This window comes from Aethina tumida, chromosome 5, assembly GCF_024364675.1.
Source record: "Aethina tumida isolate Nest 87 chromosome 5, icAetTumi1.1, whole genome shotgun sequence".
Taxonomy (NCBI): Eukaryota; Metazoa; Arthropoda; class Insecta; order Coleoptera; family Nitidulidae; genus Aethina; species Aethina tumida.
In genome coordinates, this window is record NC_065439.1 from 23659826 (window position 1) to 23680804 (window position 20979).

The 20979-nt window shown below is 29.0% G+C and overlaps 5 protein-coding genes across 8 annotated transcripts; 1 reads left to right on the forward strand and 4 right to left on the reverse strand.

Moving 5' to 3' along the window:
- Positions 1 to 27: 27 nt before the first annotated feature.
- On the reverse strand, positions 28 to 3144 carry LOC109595616 (uncharacterized). The gene is made up of 3 exons (XM_020011021.2): positions 2940 to 3144; positions 449 to 593; positions 28 to 389 (listed from the first exon to the last, which is right to left on the reverse strand). The coding sequence occupies exons 1-3, from the start codon at positions 2980 to 2982 to the stop codon at positions 251 to 253; spliced, it is 327 nt and encodes a 108-aa protein (XP_019866580.2). The 5' UTR covers positions 2983 to 3144; the 3' UTR covers positions 28 to 250.
- An 882-nt stretch (positions 3145 to 4026) lies between these two features.
- Positions 4027 to 8091, forward strand: LOC126265664 (uncharacterized). Its single transcript, XM_049967864.1, has 2 exons — positions 4027 to 4121; positions 4739 to 8091. Exon 2 carries the CDS (start codon positions 4745 to 4747, stop codon positions 8033 to 8035), a length of 3291 nt encoding a protein of 1096 aa, XP_049823821.1. The 5' UTR covers positions 4027 to 4121; positions 4739 to 4744; the 3' UTR covers positions 8036 to 8091.
- A 37-nt stretch (positions 8092 to 8128) lies between these two features.
- Positions 8129 to 10018, reverse strand: LOC109595644 (protein singles bar). Its single transcript, XM_020011058.2, has 4 exons — positions 9479 to 10018; positions 8510 to 8692; positions 8314 to 8454; positions 8129 to 8260 (listed from the first exon to the last, which is right to left on the reverse strand). The coding sequence occupies exons 1-4, from the start codon at positions 9620 to 9622 to the stop codon at positions 8183 to 8185; spliced, it is 546 nt and encodes a 181-aa protein (XP_019866617.2). The 5' UTR covers positions 9623 to 10018; the 3' UTR covers positions 8129 to 8182.
- Positions 10019 to 11287: 1269 nt separating this feature from the next.
- LOC109595634 (CKLF-like MARVEL transmembrane domain-containing protein 8) lies at positions 11288 to 15695 on the reverse strand. 2 transcript variants are annotated; one of them, XM_020011043.2, is made up of 5 exons: positions 15585 to 15695; positions 12800 to 12931; positions 12128 to 12310; positions 11942 to 12067; positions 11288 to 11889 (listed from the first exon to the last, which is right to left on the reverse strand). In XM_020011043.2, exons 2-5 carry the CDS (start codon positions 12911 to 12913, stop codon positions 11815 to 11817), a joined length of 498 nt encoding a protein of 165 aa, XP_019866602.1. In that variant the 5' UTR covers positions 12914 to 12931; positions 15585 to 15695; the 3' UTR covers positions 11288 to 11814. The 2 variants fall into 2 exon arrangements, with proteins under 2 accessions (XP_019866602.1, XP_019866603.1); XM_020011044.2 differs by having other exon boundaries at positions 15488 to 15642.
- A 1746-nt stretch (positions 15696 to 17441) lies between these two features.
- LOC109607482 (uncharacterized) lies at positions 17442 to 20441 on the reverse strand. Of its 3 annotated transcripts, XR_007548085.1 has the most exons (9): positions 20366 to 20441; positions 19936 to 20054; positions 19614 to 19805; positions 19403 to 19516; positions 19194 to 19350; positions 18096 to 19098; positions 17846 to 18037; positions 17685 to 17798; positions 17442 to 17632 (listed from the first exon to the last, which is right to left on the reverse strand). XR_007548085.1 is itself a non-coding variant. In XM_049967463.1 (5 exons), exons 2-5 carry the CDS (start codon positions 20017 to 20019, stop codon positions 19246 to 19248), a joined length of 495 nt encoding a protein of 164 aa, XP_049823420.1. In that variant the 5' UTR covers positions 20020 to 20054; positions 20366 to 20441; the 3' UTR covers positions 19121 to 19245. The 3 variants fall into 3 exon arrangements, 1 of the variants encoding a protein (XP_049823420.1); XR_007548086.1 differs by lacking the exons at positions 17442 to 17632; positions 17685 to 17798; positions 17846 to 18037 and having other exon boundaries at positions 19066 to 19079; XM_049967463.1 differs by lacking the exons at positions 17442 to 17632; positions 17685 to 17798; positions 17846 to 18037; positions 18096 to 19098 and having other exon boundaries at positions 19121 to 19350.
- Between the last annotated feature and the right edge of the window lie 538 nt (positions 20442 to 20979).

Sequence of the window (20979 nt, forward strand, 5' to 3'; positions counted from 1 at the left end):
TTTTATCATCCCCAATTAAAAGCAAACTCATTCTTAACAATTTAATTAAAATTTGTTCACAGAGTAACAATCAGTCTTATAATTTTAAGACAAATGTAAGATTTTATACAATATATACGATACATACAAAAATATATTATTATACACATATAGAGATAAAATATTTAAAATTAATAATGTGGACACCACTTTCCAATAATTGACGTCATTGTAAAGGAACTTATATACAGTGAAATTTATTAACTTTATATTAAACTATATCATTTGATGAAGAAGGTTGTTCCATTCTATCCGTTAAAGTGTCCTCATCATCCCGCGGTTTCTTTAGTTTTGGAACACGGATTCTGATTCTTCGTTTTCTATGTTCCAACTCTGCATCCACCAATTTTCTAAAATTAGTTCATTAGTTCGTGTCTAAAACATTTTACATAAAATATGGTAAACTCACTGTTGCCTGCAATCGATAAAAATTGCCACCATAAATAATAAAGCTATAGTTATCACAGCTGATATCACGAATATCACGACGGTTCCAATTTCATTAGTTTCTTCCTCAAGTATTTCAGGAAGGCTTGTGGATTGGGCGGGAACATCTGCAATAATTAATTAGATTTAAAATAACACAATTTATAGCATGAATTGTTGGAATTTTGCAATTTTTTTCACGCTGATTATTATTTCGACCAGCACTCGGCATTTCATTGCATAAGACGCTCAGCTCAAGGCAACCTCCGTCTTGGAATATATATTTAATTCTTAGAACGGACTTGATTTTAATTCGCATTTAAATTTCCATTGTCGTGCCAGTGTGTATCAGTCGTTACAAAATGCTTTCACATAACAATTGCAGCAATTGTTTCTTATTGTTGGTAAAAAATAATTTATTAATAAACTAAACTGTTAAACATGATATAAATTTGTTCATATATATATTAAAATATCATAAAATAATATTACATTTAGTTGTTTATCATGTACCACAAATCGTTGAATGCCGGAACTTGAATTATTTATTCAATTATGATTTGTTTGGCACGTTGCGACTATTTGTTTAACTTGGTTTGTAGCGAGTTATTCGATACAAGGGCGTACGAAGTATACTGTGAAATATGTTCAATTTTAAGCATCTCGCTTTACGATTTGGATAATGATTATAAATATCATATGTAACGGAATAATTTCGAAGGATTTTCTGAGTAAAATAGGAAGAGTACAAAAAGTCAAAGTGTAAATGATACACGAGGGAAACCTGTTTTATAAATTATAATAAACAACTTCGTCTAATGAATATAATTAGCCAAGAAACGAGATAACAGTAAATTGTTGCCAATATTTACAAATCGTGCCTTTCATGAGAAACATAACATTGCAAATAGACTTGTTTGCAGAATCGTTGATCATAATGGAGAGTGGAATATTTGGGAAATGTTCGTAAGGTTTTGTATAACTGGTTTGACCCATGTGACAAGATTTTAGAGAGGTACCACCTGTGCTGTAACAATGGTATAAACTACCTGTGTTGGTCACAACCGATATTAAACTAAACTTTCAAGTATCGTCCCTTCCATGTGACATATAGCCTTGCAAATAACATTTTAACGTTGTTTGAAGAATCGTTAATCACATTGGAGAATGGAATATTTGGTGTTCAGGAAAGGAGTTACATAAGGTGTTTCTAATATATATAGTAGTGGCTTTAATTATAGCAACATAGTTTGTAGTTTTACATTGGTCTCTGTAAATTTAATTCGATTATTTACTAGTCCTTTGCTTATTATAATTATTTAATCATGGGTCGAAGTTCAGGAAGTGTACAAAGATAGTTAGTAGTTGGGGATTTCACCCCAGACCTACAAGAACTACTAAAAGCTCAATTTTATCTTGCTTAGGTTACATCCAGTGGACCATAGAACAGTGAGGATTTAACATTTTAAAAGCTGTTATAATAATGACCTTTACTGTAAATGATTAAATTTAAATTTCAAAATTTGTTTCTTAAGTATGATAAGCTTAATAGTTTAAAAAATATTTGGTGACGTTGAAAATAGGGCGACAATAACAAGGGAATCCCCCAGAATGTATGCTACTGTATCACTATAGAGAAAGTTTCTTACATGGAATTGTAGTCTGTACCAAATTTAAACGCGATTGCTCCTAAGATTACGGAAATATGAGAAAAAAATTCAATATTCAAAAACTAACTTGACCAAAAGAATTTTATGTATTTATTATTTAAGAACAAAATATAGTCTATCTTATTTATTTGCAAGTTACAATAAATGTATATACGATAAAAGAAATGATTAACAAATTAAAAAGTTTCTTGTATATTGATTGCTCCTTTCACTTTCATTCTACCGTGTACAAATGTTATTGTAAAATTTTGTAGTTGTATAAAGCTGCCTGGCAACTAACCGGCAAGACTTCCTAGTAAAAGGCAGAAATATCTTCGGTAAAAGTACGAATTTTGTAACCTATTCCATAATTACTATTACACACTGCAGTAGTTTATTTATGAATGTTTAAGTGTAAAGCAAGATGCGTTTCGAAATTATTTTGTTTAAATATGCAACAAAAAATGTTTGGGCTTCATACACATTGCGTCCTATTAGTAAATAATATAAATATTAAGCAAACAATTAAAAAACTTAATATTGTAATTAAAAAAAAATTAAAATCATAAAAATATAGTATCAAAAATTTTTCTAAATTAAATACAAGATATCTATAAATGATTTAACAATTTAAATTTAATTTTGTAGTGAATAACAACATTTTCCCACTTTTTAATCTTCTATTTACACACTTTTATTAGTCATTTGCGATAAATTTACTATGAAAAATGATCCGATAAAATTTGAAAACATTCAAAACTAATGTAGAAGTAAATTTTTCTATGGTTAGTCAATACTATTGACCGGAAGTCGAAGACCACTCACCATCCATCCAGGGTATTCCACTTGCCACATTTTCAGATCCCATCTCTTAAACTTTTCGTAACAGGTGGACCCCTACCGTTTCGCAATCCCCAATTTAATTTTCTATTTCACCTTTATTCACATCAGATTCGCCGCTTATTATACACACTTAATGCACAACCGCAGACTCGGACGACCAGATAGTTTTTAAAAGACCAGATCAGAAACACAAAATACCTGTTCGTGGAGGGGGAGGTTTCGTATCGTATCTGGTTGATGCGTGTGACGTCACCGAAACACTTGTGTAGTTGTTAATAGGTTGTAAATAGGGCAAATTAAAATATTATTGATTCGAAATGTTTGTCAATAAATATTACTGTTGTTTTGAGACTTTTTAGATACTTTGAAAGTATAATTGAATTTTAACTTTGCAATAAAGAATATTTATGTACGTGACTAGCGTCATTAAAACCAACCAATTTGAAAATCAGTTTATCCATCTGTTGGTGGGAGAACTAACTGCTTTTCAAAAAAATCCTTTGAGAATAATAGTATGACTTTTTAGATTTTGATAGAGTAATATGAACGACAGTAATTTTGAAATTTTATGATTTAGATTTTTATAGCTTACACGAATATTAAATTATAATAATTAGATAAACACAAAAATTAAAAATATAATTTCGTATAAATTGAAAATGTATAATCAATTTTTTATAGATTAGAATTTTCGAAAAGATGTTGAATTAATACATGTTAAATTTTTTTTAGTTAAATTTAAAATAGAACCTTTTGAATATGTTCACACAGATATGTGTTTAAAAATGTTGTGTTGTGTTATTAAAAATAATCTATATCATAATTTTGTCCATCATTGTAAGTACATTAGAATCTCTAACCCCTGAGATATCGACAACCTAAATTACACATAGTTTTGGTCTTGCTCTATCGTTATCCAAATAATATTTCTTATCTCAGTATCAGAACTCAGAACTGAACTCATGAATACGCTAAATTTATTATGTTTGTCGAATTCACACACAAACAATAATGGCAAATATGAGTCATCCTCAAGGATAAAATCGAATTATATTCATGTGATTTCTATAAACATTGCATCCCAATATCGCCATTACAAGCTAGCTAAAACGTTAGTGTTTGATTAGTTTTTTGATTGTGGGACTGTTTGTGCAATCAACAAATGTAAGCAATAACAATTTGTTATTAGTTGTTTTAATTCATGTAGAGCAACGATCTACATGTATAATAGAGGTTAAATTTGACTACCTTAGATTATTTATGGATTCATAAAACCCACCGAAGCACAGTGGCGACTCGTGTCTCTTTTTGTCATATAAATATTTACGCAACAAACATTTTATCATAGTAATGTGAATTTAAACATCTTTCATGTGATTATTGGTTGACATCATATAGTAATAAAAACAGTATTGAAAGCATTTCCACAACTGAATCAACCACCCCTATACACAATTAAGTAGTTTTTCAAGTTATTTCATTGGTTGGAAGCACGCCTCGGCTCTCCCATCATTAAAACCATGGCCCGACCTTAAAGCGCATGCGCGAATGTTGAAACCAACAAAAAATATTCGAGATTTACTTATGAACCATATTGGCGCGAAGAGGCACATTTAAAAATGGCTCTGGTAAACTTGCGCATAAAACTTCATATAACATAAAAGTATTCGGTGAATCACCCTGTATACAACAAAGTATAGCATATTTAAAATAAAAACAATCCGTTAATAAAATTCTAAAAATTTCATATTATTAGTGATGTAAACATGTAATCTTTTCAGAAAAATATGGCGGCAGACATAATAGACAAATTAAAAGGCTTGCAAGGAATATTACTGGGAGAAATAAAAAGAAACATGAACATTCTTCTGAACCGCCACTTGGACTTTACTGAATCAGAAGCATTCGCCGAGTTTAAGCCGAGAAACTATTCGGAACGTATACTTAAAATTGACGTATTGATTCACTACCGCAATTCAAGATTGCTGCTTAAAGAAATCCAAACTTGTGACAAGGTGATTTTGAAACGGATTTTAAAGAACTCTTGGTTTGCGAAGGACGCAGCCAGAGACATTGAACCTGAAACCCTAGTCGAGAATTTATTTCCGACTCTGTGTTACTCCACAAAATTGCAGTTCCTAAAGAAAATATTTAATAAATACGATGAAGAAAGATGTGACAACTTAATAGATCGACTCATTTCGGTTTATGGTTTTTCGATGGCGAAAATCGTTATAACCGGCTGCAGTGTTGCCAAAATAAGAACAATACTAGAGAACTATAACTGCCTGTTAAATTACAAACAATTAAAATCAATATACGATAAATCCAAGTCACTAATCACAACATATTTTGCTGAACAATCACACCATAATACGGAATACATTGTGTATATTTGTTATTATGACAAACTTTTCCAATATATTGCTCTAAAAGATCCTCAAAATTATCTAAAAATAAAAAAACAATTTAGAACTGAACCAACTATAGGAAGGAGAACATCAACCAAAATTGCAAAATTTAATAAAAATAAAATTAATGAATTAATATGCCTTAATGGTAAAGGCTTAGTTCACAGTTTAGGAAGTGATTTTCAAAAATTTTATTTACAACAATTTCCATCAGACGAAACAACAGGAGCAGGTGTCGCTTTATTCATCAATGATAAATATCTAAAATATACCCCAAAAAGGCAACAATTTCGTATGTACAAAGAAACTTTCCAGAAAAAGTTCAACAAAGATTTGACCATGGAATTTGCGGATGATCCAAAAATATTAAATATTATACCAGACCCATTAGAACGGGAGAAATTTGCCGAAATGAATTACGAAGAACTAAAAATGTGTCTTTTTCTTGCATTTTACACGATTAACAGATCGGTTTCTTTGTTAAAAGCTGAAATTGAAAAAGCTACTAGTTCGGACGATCGTTTCAATCTACTGGAATTGTTGGTGCAAACGTGTAAAATTAATAATGATTTAGATGCATTTAATGATGTTTTGGATTATTATTTTATTGACCTCCACCGGGAAGAAAGACACGCGGTTTTAGCAATTTATATTTATCGAAACTTTAATTTGGATCAATTCAGTGATCAAAACTGGTCGAAACTAGAGAAACTTATAGAATGTTTTCGGATGTGTCAGCACACTAATCTGGAAGTTTTAAACTTGGTGCTGGGGTTTGTTAAGTACTTGCATAAATGCGGAAGAAGTACTAGGAACGCAATTGAAATGTTTGTTGAACTACATGACAGATGTGAATTTGAGTGCCATTCATTACAAAATTGTAAGCAAAATCTCCTGAAATATGTTCTTTTAGTGGCTTTAAAAATCAAGGTTAAAAAACAAAATTATAAGAACCTTATGTTTTACATAAAAAATGTTGTATTGTTTAATGGGAAGTATCCAAAAGACTTGATAGATTTGTTGCAACATTCCTTTATAAATGACTTTCTAAAAAGTGAAATAAATCACAATAGACTGGATACCAAAATAATAGCATATTTCATCTGTCGAACCTCCAGAAGTTCTTTAGAAAATGAACTGTTGCATGAATTTTGGAAGAATATAATACATTTTAAAAAATGTCGTCACATAGTTCGGTGGTTTTTTAAACATGACCCAAATATTTTACTCGAAAAGTTTGAAGAATTATCAGAATTCATCAAGTCTAAGAAGGATTTTTGTTTGTTGTCGGAAATTAAACGATATTGTCACATAGATTTGGATCAGAAAATTAAAGCATATTACTTAACAAAAGTGAATTCAGGTGAAGAAACCTATGGTAAATATTTAGCCATACTATTATCTTCAAAAGAAATCCTGGAAGGAACTGATTTATTGAAATATGGTCGTTTTACAAACTACGAAAACGAAGTTATCTGGCATATTTTTAGTCAATACTCTTTGATATGCTCACACAATTTAGTAAACAGAATGTGTTATTTCAGTCCGGAAAATATTTTAACAAATATTATTCTACCATACACGTTGAGTTTTGCGTTATTTTTACGAAATGACGTCAACATAAAATCTTTTTGGCTTGAGAAGTCTGTAGATTCCTGTAGAAAAGTACGTTCTTTGAATAAGTACTTTTATAGAAATCCTTCTCTTCAAATGTGGTATATTTATTCCTCTAATGTTGACACTCCTTTTGAGGAACAACAATTTCATTCAACTATTCAAAAAATACACAAACAGTTCAGGTATTTATATTGGGAGACATTTTGGAACTTCAAAAGTGTGCATGAGGGATATTCAAATTGCACACAATACGAAGACCTAGTGGATTGTCTTTTCTACGTAGATGTGATAAAAAAAATATCAATTGCAAGGGATGTTATAACGTATGTTTTATTGGCAAATACTAACAAAGTTTATAGAAAATCTAGCTACATAATTTTAAAGTTTACAGCATATTATTTGATGTACAGGAATGATCTGGATACATTTGAAAATATTTTTCAGTTGTTATCTTCTCAAAGATTACATTCGTCTAACCTGACTATTATATTTGATGAAGCATTTATGATGTTAGGGAAATATGAGGATCCTACTGGATTTACGATATCAGCATACCCCCGGGACGAGTATAAACCTGCCTTTATTAATTTTATAGATTACTGGGAGAAGTTTTTTAAATTAACTGATGCACTTAAGCCCTGTGTATTGATAAAGTTTTATAGAAGTTTTGAATCAATTGATTTGGATAATGTACCACTTTGTTCCAAAATTGTAACAGAACTATTTAGTCAGATTTTAGCAACTGTTGGTGACGATCACTTAAACGATGTATGCCAATACATTATTAATTTTTTAAGTTATAAGTACTTAGGGTCGTCAGAAGCACGGGGAAGATTGCAGTTGCATTTAATTAACATGAAAAATGTAAAAAATATAAAACTATTAAACATCCATTATTTAAATTCTATCTTTAATGTATCTGAGTTGTTCATAAATGACATCCTCCACCAAATATTTAAGGATAATTCATCAGAAGACCAACAAATGTTCCTGACATTATTAAAAAACAACCCCTTAAACTACATTAAAAACTTTGTTAAAGATTTGTAAGCAACAAATATTTTTGATTATAATTATTATTATTAGCAATTATATGTAATTCGAATTTCAGTTGTTTTATTGTAACCATTTATAAAAAAGGTAAAAACAAAGAGGTAAGTACAAAAAAATTTTATTATGAACAAAAAGCGTATTAATTTATCTATACCCCTTAAAATATCTGTAAGATTTGTACGTGTCATATCCATAAATAACACCTAGGAATGTTCCAACCATCTAAAATAAAGTAACATTAACATTTACCATTTGAATGTTCAAAATGTACTCACATAAGCTGCACTCATCGCTGGATAAACTTGAAAGTATGGAGTCACCAAGTACATGGGCTCCAAAAATGTATTAACAGCATATCCCAAATAAGAACACGAAGTCACGTAACTGAAACACGCTATTCCATTGAATACGGTTTCCTGAAATTCAAACATTTTATTAATGAATGCATCTAATATCTATTCGGACACTTACAAAAAGTGATTGTCTGATGAGGCTTACGGATTTTTCGCTGAAGAAGTAGCAAAACAGCAATAAGAAACTTGTCATGAAGCACCATGAGGCTGTCGTGATGAAGGATTGGAATGATGGACCTATCGTTGATGCGTATTTAATACCATAGTTCAGTGCCAGGCTTTGGCAAAAGAAACCTAGAATCTACAGAAAAATCATAACTATTTTTTTTCTAAATAAAGTGGTGAATTTTGATCTACACTGCTCGTCTTTTGAAGTGGAAAAACATCATCATAAACATCTTATGAGGGCAAAATTACATTAAAAGTTTGTTGTACCCAAAGTGGAACATGGTGGCGATTCAATTATGCTATGAAGATGATTCAATTCTTCTAGTGTAGGCCACCTTAGACTGATTCGTGTACAAAGATATACTAAACAATAATTTGCTTCCATACATTGAAGAAATGATGATTTTAATAAATGTGTCAACATGGAAATGATCTTAAATATTAATTCAGAATTCTGATTGGTTAAAAGACCAAAGCATCGATGTTTTGTTTTGCCCATCCCAATCTCCAGACCTCAACCCTATAGAAAAAAAGGAGGATCACGTTTATAAGCAATTCAAGAAGCCTGAAGGAATATAGACTTGTCGTATATTTGGAAAATGGTGGAGTTTGTGTCATGTACATGTTCTAAAATAATAAATGTTAAATTAAATGACACAGATTTAATTATTAACACTCCTTTCAAAAATAAAGATACCATTTTTATGTCCAGTTCAATTCAGAAAAATATATGTAACATTTTATAGAATAAGAATATCGTAGTTTATAAGACTGAATGAAACAATAATAATATACATTTATATTGGTATAACAGTTCACATTAAATAAGGATTATGGTTAAAATAATTGATTTAAAAGTTGCTACAATAATGTCCACCACCATATATTAACAACAAAGGCACAAACACAATAAACTTACCACTTCAGTCAATTTTAGAACTCCATGTTCCGTCCGTAAAAAATCCAAATTCACGCACGTGCAACATCTGCAACAACAACAGTCAATGCCGCCGCCTGAGCCGCCGCCACCTCGGACCGTAATGACGGTCGGACCTCTTTGCATCTTCCACTATATCTTACTCACTGACTCGTTGATTTTTTGATGGTAAGTTTACTGGAGGGTGATGTTTAGGTATGCCGAGAACGAACGGTCCACAGCTGTCTGTCGCGATCGTCTGCTCTGTAGGGGTTAACTCGGTTTATTTTTGGATCAGTTAAATTTGCTTATCCGGATGCTTTTACAGTTACTGTGACAATCCGCATCTTAAAATAACATTTTTTGCGTCCGCGTTTTGTTAACTTGTTGGCAAACATCGAGTTCTTTGTGGAAGTTTTTATGTTGGCTTCGGGTATTGATAAAATTGTTGATTTTAACTTGATGGTAAAAAAATTATTGTGTAGTTGTTACTTTTTTAAATATGATTTTAACAGTTAATATACAGAATTAATTTTAAAGCATAATTGATACATAATTTTAATTTATCCGCTATTATAAAATATATTTTTTAATACATAGTGGTGATTTAAGAAGAGTAAAATATCCAATTTCATTATTATTATTTACACAACTAAATTAAATATCATTGTACCATAATACCCCTTGCCACTAAAAAATTAAAATTGTGTTAAGTATAGTACTCATTATTTCTCTTGTTTCAATGGTAAGGTTATTGGGAACCATGATAGTTTGATGAGTGCCTATTTTTATATATTCTGCAAATTTCCATTGCAATTTATTACAGTATTGAAGTGACCATGTTACATATTGAATAAAATAATCCTTTACATAATTAAACGCAAACATATTAAAACATAAACAACAGCAGATCCAGAAAATCAGCAAAGAAGCCCTCCATTTCTCTAAAAAATAGAGCAGTGAGACTACTTTCTGTAAGAAAAAATGTGAACTGGACAACTGGGCAATGGAAAACAATTTTGTTTTCCGATGACAGTCGATTCCATTTATTCAAATCTGATGGCACTTCATGAGCAAGAAGATCTATTAATGAATCCTAAGTACAGTAGACCTACAGTGAAGCATGAAGGAGGAGATATTATGTTTTGGGGATGTTTTTCCGGGTTTGACATGGGTCTGCCCACATCTCAATCCAATTGAAAACTTTTGGGATGAAATTGATCAGACAATTCATTCAAAAAGACAAATCAGTAGAAAGAAATATCAAACTATTATATAGAAAAGCAACTGAATTCAATGAAAAAAGGTGTTAGAAGTTATTAAAATTAGTAGATATGCTACTAGATATTAAATAAAGGAAGGCTCAATATATGTAAAGTTGTTTTATTTTAAAGTTGTCCTACTTTTTACCCTTGATTTTTATATTAATAAATACCTAATTAAAGTCACTAATAAACAATTATATTACTGTAACATACATTTCTAAACTGATAATAATTTATTACTGGAATATTCAAAAACCTTTTGTGGATAAAATAGGAAGGATTGAAATTTGTCTGTATTAGTATTAAATAGTAAGTTTTCAGTTCTTTTTTATGAAGACATAGTTTTAAGAGGTAAAACACTAAAATTCATTAAATACTAATAAGTAATCAATTTTGCCTTATCCCAATGGTTTCCCAAAAGTTGAAAAAATATCCCTTAGGATTTCTACTATTAAACCAATTTCTTAATTTCCTTTGTTTTAATTTTTATGTAAATTGGTTGATTACAATTGTTTTTTAATATAAACTGACAAAATGAACAAGAATATGGTTTTCACTTATTTATTTAAAAATAACAAAAATACATTCATTACATTAAAAAAATGGAAGTACACGTTAATAAATAAGACACAACATCAAGGCACATTAAATGGCAGCACGTATAAATTATTAAATCTATATGAAATATGACAAAATATATAAAAATGTTATCAAGCATTTTATACACGACAGCATTTGAACAAGTATACTACATTTTTTTTTGACATACACGATTTTACTCACTGATGATTAAGTATCTATTGGAGTATAAATAGCACATAAATTGTGTATTTTAAATTACTTTTTTAACTGTCATAGCTTATTTTAATTAATCAGTTCAATACTGTGGTAATATTTTGTACAAATTGAAAGAATCTGAAAAATTTGTGTTGATTAAAAATGACAATATAAAATATTCAATATATGCACTGTTTAGATTGTTAATATTATTATAATAATTATTAACCATTGATCTCATTAAAATCTATATACAAATAATGATGAAGGTAGTTGTAAAATGACTAAAATGTGACTTTACAATCCTCTGTAGCTCCTCAACGCGAATATGGTGCTAAGTAAGTAAAGGCCCGAGATAACTAATCCAATAATCTGAAATACATCAATTCAGTAAGGGGTCCAGGAATGACTGCGACTAACTTACCGCAGCCGCCATGTATGGTTCATAATCGTTGTAATAACTGCGACTCTTATAGTGATTAACTTCGATGACAAAAGCCAAACTGGCCGCCAAGTATAAAACGAAGGCGAAACCGTGATAAACCACTTCCTGTTATAAAACATATCATACACAGTTGTTGGTAATAAAATATTTGATGTTGGTGCTCACGTGAATAGTTTTCGAGATGATCGAAGCGGTTGATATGGATATGATGCAGGACAGCAACAAAAGGAATGTTCCTATTAAGAATGTGACCGCCATTAACAAGAAAAATGTCTCGGGCACTTCTGGTATTGCTCCATATTTTCTATAGTAGTAGCCCACCAAACCGACCACCACAATACCTAAAACCTGAAGGAAAATATTTTACAATGGAATAATCGTTTACAGGTGCATTCGATTTAATCAGTAAAAACAACCTTGTAAAAGGTGATACATCGGTGAATAACTCATGCGTTAGGTCATACGATGACCTAGTCCCCCTTTCTGCAGACCAAAATGTTCTATATATGGAAATACGTTTTGTTGCTTACTATTATTCGAAATTTGTTTACCTTCTTTAACTGAAATTGTTTTTTATGAATATTTTATAATTACGTAATTATTTTTGAAGTTAAAATTATTATTATTATTTGGTATTTTTACATACAATGTTTCATAAAATCCTTCATTTTTGTTTATGATCTGGCAAGGGCAATTTAACAATTTATACATAACTATCAATTACGTTGACGTAACAAAATTACCATAATTAATTCACCCATTCAGTAAATATATACAATCATTTCTATTCGCATTACAAATTATCTATATTGTTTATAAATAACAATAATAAATTACCAGTTGTGCCAATTTGAGTAGTCCCGGCCATGATTTGAGGTAGCCAGTGTTCAGAATAATCGCAGAAGTTGTGGTGGTTGTGGTTGTCCTGGTCACTGTTACCGTGTGAGACATCTTGTTGGTTATTTAACCCTGCATTCAGAAAAATAATTAACACTTTAGTTTAACCACAATTGTTGATAAAAATTCGATAGTACCGGAAAACGAGGCGATGCGTAATCTAAAAGTAAATTAATAAATTACTTCGTGTTAACTAAAAAAATAAAATAGAACATATATATATTTAGACGCAAAACTGGACGGTTACTGTTGAAGTGAAGCTTGTTATTCTTAACTATAAATAATCCTGAACTTGAAATAAAATATTTCAAACACACATAAACCATACACTAAACAACTATAAAACATTCTATAATTGTGAATTTACTTGATTCGATTTCAAAATAAACGGGTCCGGCAAAACACAGGGATCTACACACAGTTCGTTTGGTATGACGAATTTCCTTGGAAGTAAACGGATCAATAACGTGGAAAAAACGAAAGATAAGAAAATGAGATAATAGTATTTATACAAAGAGTTTGTATTTACCGGAATAATATAACTTTACACATCATACATGAATTGCACACCACATTGCAAAGTGTTTAAAAGTTTCATTATGTTTATTAAATAATTTCGTTTCCACTTCAGTTTAAAGAGGGCGACACATTATTTCTACTAAAATTAGAGGACCTTATTTATAACATGTTCTGGGAGTTGCATAAAATAATAACCAAAATAATTATTTTTATATGAATGTAAGGAAATTAAAGGTTAATGCATGATATTTTTGGTTCTTGGGAGTATTTAAAAGCCCCTGATAGTTTTGAATAAACGTATTATTATTTATTATCTAAAAATGTTAATTTTGAACGTATCATTTTTAAATTTTCATAAGCCAACAATTTCAAATTATGATAAAATTTTTCATAAAAAATTTAGAATGTTTAAGGCATAGTATTTAATTAATTGAAATATATTTAATTAAGAATATATCAATCATATAGCTTCAATATTTTGTAATAATTAAATAATAATACAAAATAATGGTTAATATTCATTAATTGTATTTGTCGAAAGAGGGCAGTACTTTATTTATACTAAAATTAGAGGACCTATTTGTAAGACGTATTATGGGTTGCATAAAATAATGACCTAAATAATTATTTTTATATTAATGTTTATATGTAAATAAAAATTAAACCAAGATATTTTTGGTTCTACAAGTATTTAACAGTGCTGATAAGTAATATATAAGATAATGAAAATCTTATCCTGAGGGTAAAATGTTAATAATTATTAGTAGAATGTATGGTTCAAGGGGAAAGCTATTTATGTGTTCAGTATCTTAATTAGTTAAAATACCAAAACAAACGTATTATGAATGTAAAATATGATACCACGGTGTTATATCATGTTTATTTTTTTATTTTAAAACTGCACGTATTCACGAGGAAATGTTACAAAATGCAAATATCTGAGCTGGAATTCAAGAAGCATTAGATCAATGAGTGGGATAAATTTAGTATCACTTATACCAATATTATCATTTTTTATAATATTTCTTGGCAAACGTCCATTTTACTAACGAAATTTTAATGTGCATGGAAAGCAAATTGTAATTAAATTCTTTTTATATATACACGGTAATTAAGATAACTTATTCTTTAGAAGTTTATCGAGTTATAATTTGATTTGAACTACTTTATATATTGAATAAAATTTTGTTTAAGGTTTCGCCATAATTTTCATCAATTTTGATAATTTTATATTGGGTTTTTAAATTCTGCATGTGAATAAAATTACTATACCATGTTCATAAGGTAATTCTAATAGATTTTGAGTTATTTTTTTTTTTTTAATTTAAACAGATTTATAGTTGATGCTGGAAGTTCATTTTTGGTATACACGTTAACCAAGTGATCAAATACAAAATAACCTAAATAATGAACACCTTGTATAAAATTTGGGTTGGTTTCTTATAGGATTGTCCTTGGGTATGTAAAAATTTTTGTTAGATCTGTCAAAACTCAAAAGTTATTGGGTTTAGTTATAGGACATGGTAGAACAATTATATTTGGAATTATATATAGAATTTAAAAACACAAAAATATACCAGATGTTGCAAACTGGAAATGAAAATTTGTTCCAAATAATTTGAAAAGTAGTTCAAATTGTAATTGTTATAAAAATTTTAAATCAATACCTTTTTCCATTTTCCATTAACTTCCAATGAATAAGTTAGGGGATTCACACAGTATGAAGGGACATATTAGATACATTGTCGATTGATGAATAAATAAAGAATTTTCAATTAATTACGTTAAGTAAATTTATAGATTTTTTTTTGCCAAAATATAATTTCAATGTTTCTGACAATGAGGTCATCAATCTATAAAAATTTCCCGGTCCCCTCCTCAAAACACGACGATTATTTTTCGAATGTGAGCAGCAGCATTGATTGATGCGACACCATCAATCCGCCGACAACTTCGAACATCTGCGTCCGTTTTCACCAACTCCATTAATATTTTTTGTTCAAACATCGCACGCGCCTTATGAGAAAAAGTCGTGAGGTAAACAACTTGCGCTTAATCACACGCTTAAAAATAACCGATGACTGTCCCGAAGACAATGGAACCACTCACCGTCAAAACTGATCGAGGCGTAATCGAAACGCTGGACACACGAAAATCGCTTCGTTTAACAACAACAAAAGTCGCTGTTTCACTAATTTACGTTTACCTGAGCGTGTGGATGTTGGAAACGGCGACGGGTGGGTGTAACCTCCAGCGATACGTCCGACGATCGTCCACGACGCGCTGGTGAACCGACTGTACTGAACGTACGTTTTCGGTTTCGCTATCGCGTCCCATTTTTTTTTCGTTGTGGTCATCGCCTACGAATCTGGGATTGGCCTTTATTTTGTTTCCCAACTTAAACGGAACAGTTTATCGACGTTCTAATAATATTTTCTACTTCTTCTAAGCGGTTTTAAGAAAACGAATGATTTCTCTTTTAATATTTAATAAAATTATGACAGTGCATAATAGATCATTTTATTTCGTTATGTTGGACAAATAACAAACATTATAATTATTAAATTTAACACTTTATTTATACAAATTATCAAAATTTTAATAAAACATTTTAATGTGTTTGACATATACTTTATTTTACAAGTGTTGGTTAAAATTGATAAATGTTTGCTATAACACTTCGTATGTTGATTATAATAAAATATTAATAATATATTAATAATTTTAAATAATATTAAATGGTCCTGATCCAAATCTTTAATAAAATACTTCAGTTTTGTTTTTTTTAAATTAAATTAATTAAATATTAAATAAATTAAATAACTCTCCTCCTGAAATAAATATTAATTTAATATTAATAATATTATTATATTACATAGTAATATTAAATTTCATTATATAATTTTGTTTATTTATTATTAAAAAAATAATTTTGAAAATAATTAAATGTATTACTAATTACATGAAATATATTCGTCAATTAAGTATTCCAAAATTGAATCAATTGTTTTAGTGTTTGATTGAATTGAAATATAATTAATAACATTAAAAATAGATTAAATATTTCATTTATGTTGGAATATTATTATTATTATTATACATTTAATAACTCATATTTTAAATAATAATGTTTAAAACAAAATAGATTATATTAAATTTAAGACCATTATGAAAACATTATTTAAATAATAATAATAATAATAATGTATGTACGTAATTATATTTACTTTTTATTTCGAATTAGTTTACAATTAAAAAAAAATGAAAATAACAGTAGAAGCTGAAAAAATATGAGATTTTCTATAATTACAATATGTTTTAATAATTAATTAATTGTATTCTTTAATTTAAAATATTCGTACAAAGTAAACGCATTTAAAAGTATGAACAAAATTATAATTAAACATTTTAGAGTATTTTAGACATTATTTTCTAATTAACTATCATTTTAATTTGCTTAATTATTCCAAACGTTACTAGTGCATTCGCCATTTTTTAAACTATAAATACAATGTATTTTTAATAAATCATATTTTAAACAATGATGTGAAAACTGAAATAATAATATACTTACCTTGTTTTATATGTATATAAAGTTACACTTAATTGTGTATGAAAACATGAACAACATCTGGAAAGAACAAATTAACTTTTTTGTAGACATAAACTAAACAATTCGAATATGTACACATAACCAGTAAGCAAATTATAATTGTTTGCTTTTAGAATGAATGATTTACAGTACAATACAGTTTCTCGGGATCTTGGTAACGCTGAATTATAATTTTTTTACAGTTTTACTTCAGTTTTTAGAAGTCCAGAAAATTTTTTCGCGGCCAGTTTCTCTAGTTTTTGTAATAATACGAGAAATAATTGACTTATTTCGCCGTAAACTCTTTGCCATTTCTTCTTGTTTCTCTGAAAATCTTGTAACGCTGAATTATAATTATTCTTATAGTTTAATTTCGAACTATAATTTAATAATTACAATAAGCAAAAGACCGCCAGTAAATAATCGATTTAAATACACAGATAGCAATGAAAGAACATAAACTGAAAAACTTATATTAAAAATGTGCAAATTCTAAAACATCTCCAAATTTTAGATTTATTACTATTGTTTTAAGGATCCTTGACATACACAGTATCCCTTTTTGAGTGAAGAAAAATTCGGTATTAAGTACGGTTCCTCAATTCTACAAACAGCAAGAAAGCACAATAGAAGAACACCATTGTGTTAAAGAATCCGAACAACTGAAAACTAAACTTTATAAAAAAATACCAATATGGATTTAACAATTTTTACCCAAGCAGAAACATTCGTAGTTGCATCATATTTTAAATATTCTGAAAACTCTGTGACTTCTATTAGGCAAGCTATAGTGTAAACGACTGCGCAGACTGTGGTGCTTAGAAGTTCCTGAAAGAATTAGCTAATTAAATTGCATTAAATTAATTACAACTCACTATGATAATCCAAGTATTTGGCTGATTTGTGGTTCCCCTGATATTAAACAAATAAATAACTATCCACACTATTGTTACAACGCAACATACACTGGCGACAATGAAGAGGATCCCCCATCCGATATTCGGGAAATATTTTATGTTTTTATACAATATATTTGAATATAAAAATGTATACAGAATTCCCAAAATCTGAAAATGTTCAAAATAATAACAGGTTTATTTATTTATTATATTTAATATGAATTACCAGTTGCAACAATTTAAGTAGGCCAGGCCGTGTCATGAAGTACTTAATATTTATTGAAATCCCAGACATCATGAGTGGCATATTGCAACTACACGTCAGGATTTTATTCCCGCTGCTCACAGGTCTGTCTGTCACTGGAGTAAATGTTATTATAGCAACATTTTACAATGTTAAATGGTTTAGCCGTAACTCTTTTATTCAATGTGAACTGTTAACAATTATAAAACGTTTATATATTTTTCCGAATTACTTTAATTTTGAAAGGTATTCAATGCACACAATTATATATTTCAAAAATAAATTAAAATACCTGCACAAAATTTTAGTAACTTTCAACTGCCTTCTTCAAACTTACACATTCGACTGGCCGGTACACAATCTTTTCAGCATTTAGACGATAAATAAACAGAAATTTGATTTGTAAACGATTTTCATCAAACTTCTATATCTGTTACAGTTAACTTCTGTTTTTAAGGGTATACATGCGGACAGAGATGGCTCTCTCATTTACTTTTGAATATTCTTTTTGTGGTAAATTCAAACTTCACAACTAGGACATTACAGTGGAAACCAAGATTTTTCTTGTAGTTATAACCATCCACTAACCATCTTCCCACAGACCTTGAACTAATTTCAGCAAGTCCTTGAGGATGGGTTTAATTTCAGTTTGTCATTCAAATTATCCTGTTATCATTTTTTCCTGTTTTTATTTACTTCCGGAGAAACTTATTTGATTTTTGCATTATTGTTCATGTTCTTCCTACTCGCAAATTTTGACTACCCATAAAAAATATATTCAGATAATTAAATTATTGTATAAAACTAAATATTCCCTTTGGTGATGTTAAAATTTATATTATTAATTATAGTACATTCAAGTTCACACATACTTTTAATTTCTCAGACGAGACGGGCTGAGGTGGACATTTAATCCTTAATTTAATCTTTTCCTTTTCCTTTATGGTCATTGGTACTTCCCCCATACTATAAATTTTATGCGAATCTGTAATTAAAATAGCTGATACTATTGTATAAGAATTATTATTACTAATCTAAATTTACATTGTAGTATAAAACTATTAAGAATGCAATACTAACATAATTATGGTATTCTTATAAAATGTGACATATATTTTTCAGAATTAAACACCTAAGTACTGAAGCAGCCACAGATGTTCATATTCCACTTGGCCGTATCGAACCATAACAAATAAACACTGTACCAGAAAATTAATGTGTTAAAGACTCCAAAAATCTGTAAATCACGTATGTTAAAAAGTGCAAACAAAAGTTTACAAACACATTACCCAATGAGCAATCCAAGCACTTGTACCCATGCCAGCAAATGCTATTATGTCATTAATTACCTCTATGCATGCTATAGTGTAAAATGTTGCGCAGATCGTGGTATTAATAAATTCCTGAAAATATCGAAAACTATTTTATTAATAAAAATTCTTAGTATTTAAAATTAATTGATTTCAGTGTTAGTGTCCCGAAAAATAAAACCAAACTTACTATTATAGTCCAATTATTTGTTAACTTTTTAGTTTCCTTAACGTTTAACCAGTAAATAACCATCCAAAATATTGTTTTAATACAACATATAATAGCAATAACGCAGAGAAAACTGGACACGAGTTTAAAGTACACCTTGTCATTTTCTACTGTTTTATTTGAATACAAAGATGCACATATAATTCCCAAAATCTGAAATTAAAAAATAAGCGTCAAAGTATTTTTCTGTTACTCTAAATAAACGTAAAATTACAATGCCCTGAGTGAAACTCAATCTCGAAATGATGATTAAATTATAAAAAAAAATATTTAAAAAAGTTACCAGTTGTGCTAGTTTAAGTAGACCAGGTCGTGATTTGAAGTACTTAATGTTTTCTGGAATCTCTGATTCTCTGATAGGGTCCATATTGGTTGGATGTTTTCTATGGTGTTGGTACAAAGCTAAAAAATTAATAAAAACCTGAACGTTCATTTAAAAATATAAACCGAATTTTATGGACATGGATGTTATGTTGTTCGACATAAAATTTAAACAATAAATTAAATTAAATTAAATATTTTTGTGTATAACGTTATCAAATCAAATGTCAAATTTCTGTCCAAAATTAATTTTAATTTAAATAATTAAATTAATTTAATTTAATTTTTGGATTTAACTTTAACAGGGACAGGAAAAACCTGCGAATAAATATGGTAGATATAAGTGTACAGAAGTTCACTCTTGAATCTACAATATTGTATTAGAACATTACCTGAAAAGAATTGAGATGATAGTGATCCAGATTATACAGCTGAACTAAAAACACAAAATTCATCAAGGTATCTTCGTTGCTTAAGCGGAAGAAAAAGAAACTGCGAATAAATATAATTATGATAAGATATATATTATCTTTATTTATTCTTTGAAGTCAACTTCATATACTTACACATCTACATGCATACTAATTTATTAAGAGACTTAAATCAGAACCTGAAATTTGATTTAATTTATTTATAATTTAAAGGTTATTTTCCCTCATAAAAGGCTTACAATACAGTGAATTAAAAATGAACTCAAAGACTACGGTTAAAAATACCAATTCAAGTAACCACAGTCATATAAACCATTTATACCTGGTGCAATATTGTTTAAAAACTTGTTCAACATGTTTCAATGATCTTTAAAGACACTTCTGGACATGTCATTTCAAATTATTTTAAAGATTTCTAAATGTCAAAATAGGTCCCACTCAGTAGTAATTATAGTACTTATTATAGTAATTATAGTAATTATTATTACTAATATAAGTTTAGAGCAAAATCAACAATTAATTCAGTAATATTTTAGCATACAAAAATTTATTGATTAATCAGTTGAACACAACCA